Here is a 13,483-nt window from a genome sequence, read left to right on the forward strand (position 1 = left end):
CATTCTCATTCTTGAGTAATTCCACTTAATGACCCTGGTTAAGATCATGGATATGTTCACCTCTCTGGAGTAAGTGTGCAGCTTGCTCTTAAATATCTGCCTCATCTCTATACTGGCTGAAGCACTGTCAAGCACACAAACACAGGCCCTAGTCTCTAATTATTCTTGTGAAAGCTTTAGTAAGTAAGGCCTGCTTCTGCCTCTCACAGTTTATCTGGAGCACCTCATATTGGCATGATGTGTTCTGATGTTTTTTTCCTAGGGATTTGTGTCGTGTATGGAACGGTACCGAAGAACTGGGCAGGAGCTGTATGCCTCTTTGTACAGAAATCACGTGCAGGTAAACATAACAGCATTTTAGTGTGTTCTCCTCGCCTTCTCCCCAGGTATATGTATTTAGACTTATGCCATGGGAGTAAGAGTATACTTCTGAGAGCGTATTCGTGGGAGTACAGTATACTTCTGAGACTTTCAGACTTTTTCACTGAGCATAGTTGCTCCCATTAGACATGAACTTTGGTCAGGAAAACGATTAAGTGAATATGTCTTCTCTACTCACCTGACTCAATGCTTTTGAGCTGGAAATCTAATGGAAACAGACATTCTCCAGGAGTTTGAGGTATGTTACATTCTTATATTTGTCTCTGTCTAGTAGCATTTCTCATGTCGCCTTTTCAGTGATCAGTTGGTCCTCTGTTTGCTGGGTCTGCAGCAATCTACAGTGGTCCCATTCAGCAGATTGGTCCCTCTGAATCTGGGGTGGTGCCATTACTGAATGCGAGGAAGGAAGCATGGAACAATGACACAAATTGGTTCTATCTCACAGATGCTGCAGTGTGGTTACAGCAAAGCAGCTAAGGACTGGATGGTACTTGAGGAGCAACTCTTCCACAGATGGGGCCCATGGAGAGTTGCCTCACAGTCCTTAGAGCCACGATGGATTCTTGATTGTTACGAAGGACCTTCACGGATGAGGAGAAGGATTCAGCAGGCAAGCAACCAACCGGCAATGATGCGAATGAAGAGTGAGGTAGAAAGCTTTTACAGGAAGTGCATAAATTCTTGCTGATGAATTCATATCCCCCCCTTTCCTCTAAATCTCATCAGCTGATTTACCAATTTGCTGTGCCATCCATATGGAATCCAATGAGCTGGTCTTTTTTAGGGAACAGTAACAGCAACTGCAATGTATTTAGCTGCCACAGAATGATTTTCCATCTTTTCTGATATAAAATCTTCCCAGATAAGAGAGAGTATAACCCAAGCATATTTTTCTGCTTGCAATATCCCAAGGGTATAGTATCTTGCAATCCAGCAATCTTATGCTTACTAGGGCTGCTAAAACTGGTGGATGATTAAAAAAAAAAAGTGGAGTTAGTGATTTGAACTAAGTATTGAACACTGTATGCTGGACATTTAGTACTGTCTGTCTCCATAGTGTCTAAGTGTCAAAATCTGTCAATCAGAAAATGAAACAATCAAAATGTTAAGAGGCTCCTATCTTCAAGGCATTTCCAGCTTTTATGTGAGGTTCAAATTCTGTCTTCTGCAGACTGAACTGCATCATTTTATCTAATAAAATCCCTGTGGAGGGTTGCCTTTGAAAAGGCAATAGACTTTTCCTTATTTGTTGACATATATTTTTACATTTCATTCTTCCTTTAGATTCTTTAAAATGCATTTCTTTTGATTTCCAAGGCACTCATTTGCAACGTAGTTCTAAATCTGCATTTTGCTCTGCAGCAAGGTTTTGAGTTATGTTTCCTAACAGCGTATCTCAGTGTTGTCATACCTAGTCTCTTTTCAGATTCTCCTTGGAAACAGAAATGAGAGAATCCCTACTGCTGAAGTGGATTCAGGTAACCATTTAGAGCCAAACTACATCACGGTAGTGGGTAGACACTAAGAGAGCTGGAGATGGAGGAGGGAGCTCAGAGTTACAATTTAGTGTTGGGAAAAATAGTGTTCTGGGCTTAAAAAGTTCTGGTACCATTTTTATCAGTGGTATATAAACATTTCTTTATGTTGCCACAAGGAAGATCTGACAGCAAAAATGCTAAATAAAAATGAAAGCTCTTTTTGCTGTCCGGGGCATCTGAAAAGTTCCCAATGGCTTAACGTCAGGAGGAAAAGTGTAGCCTTTCCCCTGATTCTGTAGATACTTCAGTTCTGCTTCTAAAATAGTATTTAAAACCAGGTGATAAATGGCTCAGGGAAGCGGTAAAAGAAATCTGACTTTCCAAAAATGTGGATAGAAAGATGGAGAAATTTCCAAAAATATTAAATTGTAAAATTGTTTTTCAGTGTTTAAAATGGAAATAGATTTTTCAAAATATGACTATTGTCAACATTTTTCTAGGCCAGATTTTCTGTTATGTGAGACATTAAAATCATGAAAAAGGAACCAACTTGTGAAATATGGTACAGAAGTTGATAATTTTTCAGTCAGGAAGTTGAGAAATAACTGAAGTTCAGAAACGTCATCTCAGTCTTAAAGGCTGTAGATTTCAGCCATCGCTATGGCTGCTCCAAGTCAAACTTCTGGTGTTCACTGTTGGGTGTAGGAGTATTGCTGTTTAAGTTTTAGCATGTCGTGGCCCAGTAATCAAAAGGGAACGGAGCCTATTGTTTAGACTGTGAGCACACCTCAAGTAGTATGCACTTTCTGCATGAAAGTGACTACAGTCTACTTTGATATGAAGATGTAGGAGAAAGCTGATCATACCTTCCTTAGTTCTGTACACCATCTGAATCTGCTAAACTTGGAACACGACCTGGGCAAGGTATATGTGAATTCTCTCTCTTTGGGTTCTTCTATCCTGTTCCATTACATGTCCCTGGAAGACTGTCCTTTTCAATTCTGTGCATATAAACAGATTCTTTAGTTATTTTGTTATCATATGATCAGCCCAACACAATTCAGGAATGTGAATAAATACATTTATTCAGTAAGTTTGAATCTTCAGTGATTACAGGGATTTAGTCTGAATTATGATGAGTGTAGTTGCTTTTAGATGAAATATGTATCCTACTTCAGCAGTCATACACTTCTTGATTGTTTTGGTGTTGTTTTTTTTTCTTTTGGCAGATAAATGTGATTTCCCAAGATAGAACAGATTGGGCAAAAGTCTAAATTGCAAATGCTTTTGCTGTCATCTGACTGCCACTAAAACTGCAATCTCTTTCTTACTGATATAGGAGAGCTGATGCTAAATGGAGCAGAAAAGGAGATGGATGAGAAAGAATTGGACTGTAACCAGCTAACATTCTTCCCTGCTCTACATGAAAGTTTCCATTCAGAAGACTTCTTGGAACTGTGTGTGGAGAGACAAATTATATTGCAGGAGTTTGCAGAGAATGAAAAGGTAGTAAAGATGAGCTAGAAAATTTTCTGAGTTGACATTACAGAAGGTAGATTGAATGTGGAGGCCTACCTGTTCCTTTCAGTTTTTGGTTCAGGTGAATTCAGTCTACACTGTACATCAATACATGCTAATTTGGAGCACTTGGTACTTCCCAGCTACTGTACAAAACTCCTGTATAGACCTGTTCTCAAAGAACATTTAACACTAACTCTGTGAAGTAACAACAAAGATTTCTGGCGTGTGATGAAGGTATTTGGGTGTACCTAGGAGACAGTATTGGCTGAATTTGCCTGAGACATGGTAAACTCCGCAAACCTGAGATTTCTGTCCAACTTCTCTGTCTTTACTCAAGCCTGGAGTAGTGTCTGGATTCAGTTTATTATCTCTGGAAAGGTGTAACAGTTTTGTATAGATGTGAGTTCAGTAATGTTCATGATCTCTTTCTGCTGAATGCTAGTAAATGTTTTCTTCATCCCTTCACACACCTTTATCTTCTACAACTCCCCCTGAATACTGGACAGATTCTTCCCCTTGAGACCATGGATACCTGACAGCCTGCCCTTCACTTTTGGCGTAGACCCCACGATGGTGTCTTCAGGTCAAATTCTTGATGTTGGATAGGCACTGCACAAATTATTTTCCCCAGAACTGTGAGAAGTTTTATCACGAAGAGGAGAGCTGACCTTGTTCTCTCATCTTCTGCAGTGTACCTTTTACTTCCAGTGGCGTTGTTTCCCTGTTGGCTCAGGAGCTAGCATCCCACAGTGGTAGCTGGGAGTTAGACACAATCATTTAGACTCAGCTGTTCCAGGGCTGTGTAGGGCTTATACCTAGATATAGAAATACTTATTTTGGTTGCAATATCATAGCTGAATTTTTATGGCATTCTGCCAGTGGCCAGGGGTCATATTGGAGCTCTTGAGTGTGATGGCTTTCTTATGTTACTAGACCTGTTGGTACATTGTCTGTCTATACAACATAATTCATCCCCCTGCTCTTCCTCCTCTTCCCCGCCCCCACATACTTCTCCCCAGCAGAAGGAGACAGGCATGAAAATGTGAAGCATGTTTTCTGTGTGCTGATCTCATTTTGCGCCTTTAGGCTGTCTGTCTCTTCTCCCTGTGACTCCACAGGAAGCTGTCAGAAACACTAGCCATGTTTTTTCCAGCAGCAGTCACTGTGTTGCTGAGCTGACAGAAGTATTAAAAAAAGCAGCAGGGGGTGACATTAGCTGTCCTGCGCTCACTTAGTGCACTGCAGTCCTGCCTTGTAAATGGCTGCCTCATGAGCTGTTTGCACTTTAATCAGGCAATTGGAGCCACCTTACCTACTGTACTGCACAGAGTGCACATTGTGATGCCTTGGAAGCTGCTAGATTAATTTCTGGGGCACAGGGGTGGTTGTAGTCTGGATATTGGTCCTTGTTTTATACTGTCATGTATTGACATCTGATTAATGGCAACACAAAAACAGAAAAACAACTGTACGTATTCAGATGTGGGATGGCTTTTTGCAAAAATCAGCAGATCAAATGCTGTTTATATTGTTGGCTCAGTTTGTCAGCAAGTTAAGTCAAAAGAATATGGGTCCAGGTAGAATGTTATGCTCAACTTGTACTTGAATTTGTAAAGACAAATCATATAAGGGAGCAGTCATGATCTGTGTTTGAACAGTATGCAATCCAGGTGAAGTTCAGCCTTTAGACGAGTCCTTTTTTTGGCCCTCTTTCTAAAATGTATTTAAGGAACTATAGAGGCACACACTTCCCAGATTTCAAAGTCAAGCACTCTGATTCAGAAAATTCCAGAAATCAACAAATAACTAACAGACCTGTGCAACTGTGGCTTTTAATGGCACAATCGCTTATTAGTTTGCCATAAGACTCCTTTCTGCTCTGCCAGTGCATAGGATTGAAGGTATGTATATACAAATCCATACCTTGAAAGTAGCTCGTTTGTAGTTGTATTGACTGTAAGTTTTCCTCTTCCAGTTAGAGACCTTGTAACACACATTTGCTGAACTTTCAGTGTCCTGCAGTTAGTGGAATTCCTATAACCTTGAGGTGTTTTCCTCACAGTGGTAACTTATCACTAGAATTTCTAGTTATGAGGCTATGTGTAGTTCTGTTCCTGTTTCTTTACATATTCTGCACCTCTTTCCCAAAGTTCCTGTCACCATTTAGTGATCTGTCAGTGTCAGATCCAAAAGCCAAAAACCTTAAATGTGGTGCTGGTGAAACTAGAGATGCAGAGTGCCATTGTTGTGTTTGGCTCTGTGGTGGTACAAAAAGAAACAAGTGGCTGTTAAGACGACTTGTGCATATCTGTAGCTTGCTGCTCCCTGACTCTAGGCACATAGAATGGAGGTTCAGGGCAGATAAAAAGAGAATGGCAGGCAGGGAGCTGTGATATTTTGATGCTTCACCTTCTTCCTTACAAATAGCCCCAGCAGGGCACACCTGTGAAAGCTAGGAAAAAGGACAGCCCTTTGTGGGCTTAGGAGAACAATAGCATAGCAGTGTGTATACAGGTGAGGATTGTTTTGCATGTATCTTTAGTGTACAGAGACTGTATGTGTCATGGGCATGGTAGGAGAGGTACCATGATATGAATGATAATGTTATGCTGCAGAATTACAAATAGGAACCTGTTATGACCATCAGTTTGCCTACCGAGAACCAGGGCCAGTCCTTTATAAATAACCCTGGTCTAGCAGCAGAGACGCTGGATTCCTGAATTTGCAACCTGAATCTCCAGCTGCTAGATTGCCTCCCTGATCTTTACAAGCCTGAAGCAGTCCTGCCAGGTTGTTAATGTGCAGTTACTGTGTAATAGATGAATAAAGTGTGGAAGGTTTGGGAAATGATTTTGGTGTAGAAACTGACTTTTTTTGTGAAAAATAGAGCTCTGTTTGCCAGCAAGTCATTTGAGACTAAGAAATCCAAGCAGCTGGAGTAATGAATCTGAAGTTAACAAGAGGGCATGGCCTAGCAGAAATCTGGGCACAATGCCTTTCCTTAAAGGAGGGGCTGGGGAGAGCACAGAAGATGCCAAGGACAATAATAGAAATGACTAGCATAAATCAGTTAAAGAGGGGATGAAATCTGTGGCTGCAAGGAGCTCATTAAAGAACAGGTTCAGTTGAAGGAGTGAGCAGCTGTAAGGTTCAGCATCTGGGGCAGACAGAAGTGTGCAGCAGCTCTACACTTAGTAAAGCCGGTGATCTTAGGGGCACTGCACTAACTTCACAGCTATGTAGGACACCAAGGCAGTTTGTTTTTGTGGGAGCAGCTACAGTTCATTGCAGTTTAAAGATGCTTTGTTAGTTTGAAAGAACATTGCATGTGCTGATGTACAGTATGAACATAGACTGGCAGTTGGGATCAAAGCAGGAGGGTGGTAAAAGAGGTGCTTGGAACAAGTCATTTCCCTTTTCTATGCCTTAGTCTCTCTTCTGTCTTCCCTGCTGCATGTGCAGAGGCTCCAGTGGCTGCCTCACTGCTGAAATTAGTGCTGAAAATTAGTGTTTTCAGTCTGAAACTTTTCCTGTGTTCAGATAGGACTGCCTGAAGAAGGACAAGATATTCGGATGGTTACTCCTCTGACTTGCCTTCTCTAGGGTTCTGCTGCACCTGAGTGGCTGCAGGGAGCACCTTCCTGCATCCCCACCCAGCTCAGCCAGCAGTTGTGCTACTGGGTGCAGAGGACAGTGTCTGATGTGAACTGTGTCAAAAAAAAAAAAAAAAAATCTAAAAAAGCCAAGAATCTTCAGCCAGGCCTCTGCTTTTCTGTTTGTGCTTCTTCACCATGGCACTTTGTACAATTTGAACACCTGCCATCTCCCTTCACACGTGCTTCTGTGTTGTTTTGTTTGTTTTGTTTTGTTTTGAAAAACGCCTTTTAATAGTAAGCCTGTAGCTGCTCCCAGGTTCATAGGTTCATTAGGTTGGAAAGGACCTACAAGATCATCTAGTCCAGCCATCCTCCTATCACTATCCCTACCCACTGAACTACTAAATCAAATCCCTTAGCACCTCATCTAAACGCTTCTTGAACAGCGCTAGGGATGGTGCCTCAACCACCTCCCTAGGCAGGCCATTCCAGTGCCTGACCACTCTTTCAGAGAAAAAATTTTTCCTCAGGTCTAATCTACATCTTCCCCGGCGCAACTTGTGGCCATTCCCTCTCGTCCTGTCATTATTTATCAGGGAGAAGAGGCCTACCCCCTCCTCACCACAACCCCCCTTCAGGAAGTGGTAGAGTGCAATAAGGTCTCCTCTGAGCCTCCTCTTCTCCAGACTAAACAATCCCAGCTCCCTCAGCCGCTCCTCATAAGACTTGTGCTCCAGACCCCTCACCAGTTTTGTTGCCCTTCTCTGAACACGCTCCAGGGCCTCAATGTCCTTCTTGTAGTGAGGGGCCCAAAACTGAACACAGTACTCGAGGTGCGGCCGTACCAGAGCTGAGTACAGGGGGATGATCACCTCCCTGCTCCTGCTGGCTACACTATTTCTAATACAGGCCAGGATGCTGTTGGCCTTCTTGGCCACCTGGGCACACTGCCGGCTCATGTTGAGCCGAGCATCAACCAACACCCCCAGGTCCTTTTCCTCTCTACATTCTTCAAGCCATTCTGCCCCAAGCCTATAGCATTGCATGGGGTTACTGTGGCCGAAGTGCAGGACCTGGCACTTGGCCTTATTGAACCTCATCCCATTGAGCTCAGCCCAGCTATTCGGCCTATCCAGATCCCTCTGAAGGGCCTCCCTATCCTCAGGCAGTTTGACACATCCTCCCAACTTGGTGTCATCTGCAAACTTACTGAGGGTACACTCAATCCCCTCGTCTAGGTCATCAATAAAGATATTAAACAAGATGGGCCCCAAAACCGACCCTTGGGGGACACCACTCATAACAGGACACCAGCTGGACTTAACTCCATTAACCACTACCCTCTGGGCACAGCCCTCCAGCCAGTTCTCCACCCAGAGAAGAGTGAACCTGTCCACACCACGGGCTGCCAGTTTCCTCAGGAGAATACTGTGGGAGATCTCCACAGAGATCTCTACAGGATCCCTGCAGAGCTCCTAACGGATTCCAGGGCCCTGACTGCCCACTCCAGTTAGCACAGTCAATCCCTTACCAGTTGACTTCTGTAGAGGGATGCAGCAGGGTATAGGGTAGACAAGCTTTGCTGTGTATATTCCTGGGACTCATGAAGAAGGGCATGAACTCAAGTGAACTGGCGTAAGGGAAAATTAAAGGACTCATGTTTGTTTTTGGCAGCATTTTCTGTTTGATAGGAGCCTGGAGAGAGGCAGAGACGTCTGAGTGTGCAAGAGGTATGAGCACAATCCTATTAGTACTGGCTTCCAGATGCTATCATCAGCTAAGGGATGCCAACTCCTCATGCTGGCGATGGGCCGGGACAGATGGCAGCTTTCAGCACAGAAAGCAAGGACAAAGAGCAGCCCCAGTGCCCATAGCTATGTACAGACAGGAATATTCTTCTTCATTCTCCTTCATCCCAAATACATAATATTCTTTTCCTGCAGCATTTGGGAAATTGTTGAAAACTCAACAAGTGCACGCTTAAACACCTCCTGTGCATGCAGTTTTTGCTCCGGAAAACGTTGGGGGGGAGAGAGGAGAGGTGGATAGAAGCTACCTGCAGAGGAGTTGTATTGTGGGTCTTTCAGAGCAAAGTTGGGATTGCAAGGCTTATTACAGTCTTTTTGATGATTACAATAGTTCAATTCAGTTCCAAGTAGAAGGAATTTGAGCCAATGTTTGTAACAGCTGAGATGAGATCAGACTTGAGCCTGGAACCCCTGCCATGAGAGACTAGTGGATTTAGATTTCTTTGGTCATTGAGCTCCTGAGGAGAATGAAGCAACCTGTCATGTATTCTTAAGCTGTGATTAATGAGCTGTGTGTGTGTCTGTTGTGAAGTAAGATGAGTCTTCAGCAACAAGCAAACTAACAAACATTGCAGGAGAGGTCTTGTGAGTGGTGTTGAGAGCTGGACATATATGGCTGTCACCATGAAAGTATGCATCTGTTGTCCTAGCAGAAGTTGTGAAAGCGTTGTATTCTGTTTCATATATTCCTAACATTTTAAACTCTGTGGCTCTAAATAACATCAGTCTGACTTTACTGACAGATCTTTTGTAGCTGATGTACCCTGATACACAACAGAACAGGCAGAAATAGTATATACATACAGTTTTCATCTCTGAGCAACTTATTAGAGATGGCTGTGTTTATAGAGGACTGCAAGATGTGGCATTAAAGAGGAAGGAAGAGGTTTAAAGATGTCACTAAGCTACTGGTTACTGAGAATATTTATGAAGGGGAAGAAATATTCAGTATCAGACTATAAGAAACATGCTAATCTCCTTGCTTCTGCTACCAATACTCAGGGCAGCTGTTTAGATGGATCTTTGAACTGACTCGGGTATCCATTCTTTTGTTCACATGCTGTAAAAATGCTGTGTTCCAGAGTCTCTGTGACATGGGTAAGCATGTATCTTTGATAGAGTTCTATGACTTTAATTTCCTTTCACTGTATTTTCCCTGGAAGGGCAACACAAAACTGCTAGATTCTGTAGGAATAGATGGCTAACTTCCTCCAGTGTTTTTGTAAGGCCTTTAAGGACTGATTGCATCTTCAGGCATGCAATTCCTTCGGAAACCTGACTCCTGAGCTACAGAACAGGTGTGGTTTTATTGCTGTTTGTTCAACTGCAACTGGATGCACATATAAACAGTTCTTCTGAAAAACAGGAAAAAGGGATCCCCCCCCTTCTCTCAACCCCCCTCAAAGAAAAATACGCCTTTAGCTTTAATTTCTTTGTACATATGAATGAATAGAGCAATCAAGGGATGCAGAGCTTTAGGCAATACCTTAGAAGGTAATTATTCAATTATTTTATGTCAGCTTTGCGTCATTGATTAATGATTCTAGTAGTTGATGAACTGGATTCTATTCTGTTTTGACAGAAAAGAAAAGTTTTTATTTAATCTGTGGTAATTTCAAGCTGCCTGATGTTTTGATGAAAGGCTTATAGGTACAAGTCTGTCCTGGTGGGGGTTCCATAGTACACTTCTTTGTCAGACCTGTATTACTCAACTGGAATAAAAACAAGCCCTGTTTTCCAAATGAGAAGAACTAACTCAGCCCAGGGACTCTACTATTTCTAACAGTGCAAGCATATTTAATTCCATTGGAGGTGTTAACATGAAATGAAGAAATGGATTTGGCACCAGTGACTGTTAGTGATTTGACAGTATAGAATGCAGAGTGTACTAAGGAGAGGTATGTGCTCTTTCCTCTTCAAGACCTGTTAATGTGCCCCAGCACTGCCCTAGTACTGAAGTGGTTATTTGTGCCAGACTATGTTAGTGATTGTGTGCAGCCCCCCTCCACAATCTGTACCTCCCAAACATACATGTGATCTGTTATCTCCAGTCTTAATTGCTCATTTGAGTAGTGGTTTTGGTACAGCTCTGAGTCTGGTTTTGTGGTTCCCTCACTGGATTGGAAATACTTTCTCAGGCTGAACTGCAGACCTTCCTTACTGCACACTGTGCAATACTGATCCAGGATGAAGCTCTAGGAATTGCATGTAGTTTGACCTTTGTTTGCTGCTGTAAACAATCTAGGCGATCAGCTGCAGTTCTTCTAGGGTTTTCAGTCCATCTCCTGGCTTTATCAGGTCTCCCCTGCTTGCCTTTTTTCTTGTCTCATCCCTCCTGCTCCTAGCAGCAGCTTTGCTTCCTGCATTGCACTGACCAGCGTGTGGTTTCATACCATGCATACAGTCAAAGGGTTTTCACTGAAATCTTTTATCTGATCACAGTGACTATATGGCTGGAGTCAAGCTGCTGTACCCAATATCTTACACTGGTATTCAGATTGCCATGAAACATAAACAGGAGAGGTGAATTCACACTGGTGCATTTAACTTCTTTGTTGTTAATCCTACATCAAGCTGTACGATTGTGGGACTGACCCAGCTGCTTCCTGTGCTGTACCCAATATTTTATTCAGTTCTGTATTTGTGGTTTGAGTTGTTCCAAACCCCATTCCTGCTGTCTCTTTGCTTTTCAACATTAAGAGGATCAGAGACATAAGCATACTCACACTCGTTTTTCTTTGCTGTTTTTCTTACCACCTTCCTGCTCCCATTTTGGTTTGCCTTTTTCTTGCTACTTTTTCCCCTTTATCTACTATTTCATGCCTAGTTCTGCTTGAGAATCTCCTTTATCTACTTTACTTTTGTCTATCCGTTTCTTCTGCTGCCTGCCCGGAGCCTCATGATAGCTATGCATGCAACAGAACGAAATAATAATAAAGCAAAGTTAAATTGGTCAAATGGCTCTTTCACGTGGAAAAGAGGGCTGGTTTTGCTGAGGCAGATTTCTTAGAAGTCTGGATTTCAATACTGTGTCCATTTAGCTATTTTATGCAACTGCCTGATGTTTCATTATTCAGTAACCTTCCATTTGGGAAGAAGCAATCTTTGTTATATAATTACTTCAGGAAGCCATGTGGTTCACTAATGTGAGCAGAATACCCCAGCACTCTCACCGTAAGCATACATACCTCTAACCACACAATGACATGTGCACATGGTGCTCCAGTTCTGTGGTGGCTTATTGCCAGAAGAGAGGCATTCCTGTGGGGATCAACCAAGAGAGGTGACTGAAATGTTAGATTCCTTCTAAAGTAATTGGAATGGAAACAGGGAGGGAGAGAAGAGATTTTCATCAGAAGCTGTTCATTAAAATCTTCTAGAGTTCTTTTTTTTAACCTTTTAATCTTCTATTCCTACACGAATAATTTTTAAAATGAAACCTCTCCATTTTGTTGGTGAAAGGAATTACTTTTCGTTAATTTTCATAAATGTAGAAGCATGATTTTATTTGAATTATTTATGAATTTATTTGTCGTTTGTCAGTATTAAAATTTATCAAAATAGTAATCACTCTTCTAAATTCTTGCATCTTTCCATGTCATACAGTTTTCATTCTGTACTGAATTGCAAAGCAGAAAACTTTCTAGTTTCACCAAGTTATGCTAATATCTAAGACAGAATGCTTATACGGTGGAAGACAAGGAAGACTGTAGGCACTATAGAACAAGACCTATTCTATGTATCTTCATCACAGTAATATGAGGACTTCATATGATCTACTAGAACCAATGCTGTTTGTGTCCATTTTTACATGTGCAAAAAATAATACAGGATTTGTATTCTGATGAAGTTTCATAGGGACAAGATCATTTAGCCTTAAATATTCTTAAACAACACACACAAACAATAAGTATTTTGCCTCTAAATGTTAGGAAAATTCTTTGCACTAAAATACTTACTGATTTAAGATCAGAACTTCTACTGAAGTTTCCTGGAGACCAGTTTTCCAAATCATTAGAGATTCTTTTGGTTTCTTTATTGGCTTGTTTTTTTTTCTACACTATCTCTCAGCCTTAAAAATTGTTCCATAGGAAAGGAATTTTTTATCAAAACTGATCCATTCCCAAGAAATCTTTCAATGAACTAGCATAAAATGCAAAGCTATGATGTTCAATAATTCCCAAAATGATTTGTGGGTTAAAAAATTCCTCTATTTTAAGGGCCAATTTTTTGCCCAATAAGAGGAAAAAGAAAGTGAATCTTAATAGGCCAAGGGAGGGTTTTTTTCTGTTTTTGTTTTTAGCTTTTCCAGAATGTAAATATAAATCTTTATTTTATGGTGAATAGAATCACAGTCTGGTATATTTTGACTGGCATCTTTTATAATATAGGAAGGAAAAGTACAAATGCAAGGAGTTTTGTGTTATTTAGATTTCTGTTCTGTTCTGATCTGTCTGACTAAGGAGAGAGAAACATCAAGAGTATTAGATTCTTTCCTTGCTCATTGCTTCCTGGAATCTGCTCGGAGGGTTTTGAGTGTTCATTTGATTTAATGTAGTTTCCACTTTCAAATGTATTTCCCTTTTCTCAGTACTTTGTACAGATATTTGTTATATGCTACTGTTCTTATGTAAGCTATTTCTTTCTTCACTGCTTCAACCCCATACCCTTGTAGTGTCACTATTGCTGACAGGGTTTT

The 13,483-nt window shown here is 41.5% G+C and overlaps 1 protein-coding gene across 2 annotated transcripts in view; it reads left to right on the forward strand.

Annotated features, from left to right (window-relative positions):
- Positions 1 to 13,483, forward strand: part of WDFY4 (WDFY family member 4) — a 116,774-nt gene that overhangs the window by 60,754 nt on the left and 42,537 nt on the right. For both annotated transcript variants that reach the window (XM_065746149.1, XM_065746148.1), the window contains exons 42-45: positions 263 to 340; positions 827 to 1,030; positions 1,808 to 1,859; positions 3,199 to 3,365. In XM_065746149.1, the coding sequence (XP_065602221.1) occupies positions 263 to 340; positions 827 to 1,030; positions 1,808 to 1,859; positions 3,199 to 3,365 (501 nt within the window). The remainder of the gene's footprint in view (positions 1 to 262; positions 341 to 826; positions 1,031 to 1,807; positions 1,860 to 3,198; positions 3,366 to 13,483) is intronic.

This window comes from Cyrtonyx montezumae, unplaced genomic scaffold (assembly GCF_038088225.1).
Source record: "Cyrtonyx montezumae isolate F1298 unplaced genomic scaffold, pur_monq_1.0 scaffold_4, whole genome shotgun sequence".
Taxonomy (NCBI): Eukaryota; Metazoa; Chordata; class Aves; order Galliformes; family Odontophoridae; genus Cyrtonyx; species Cyrtonyx montezumae.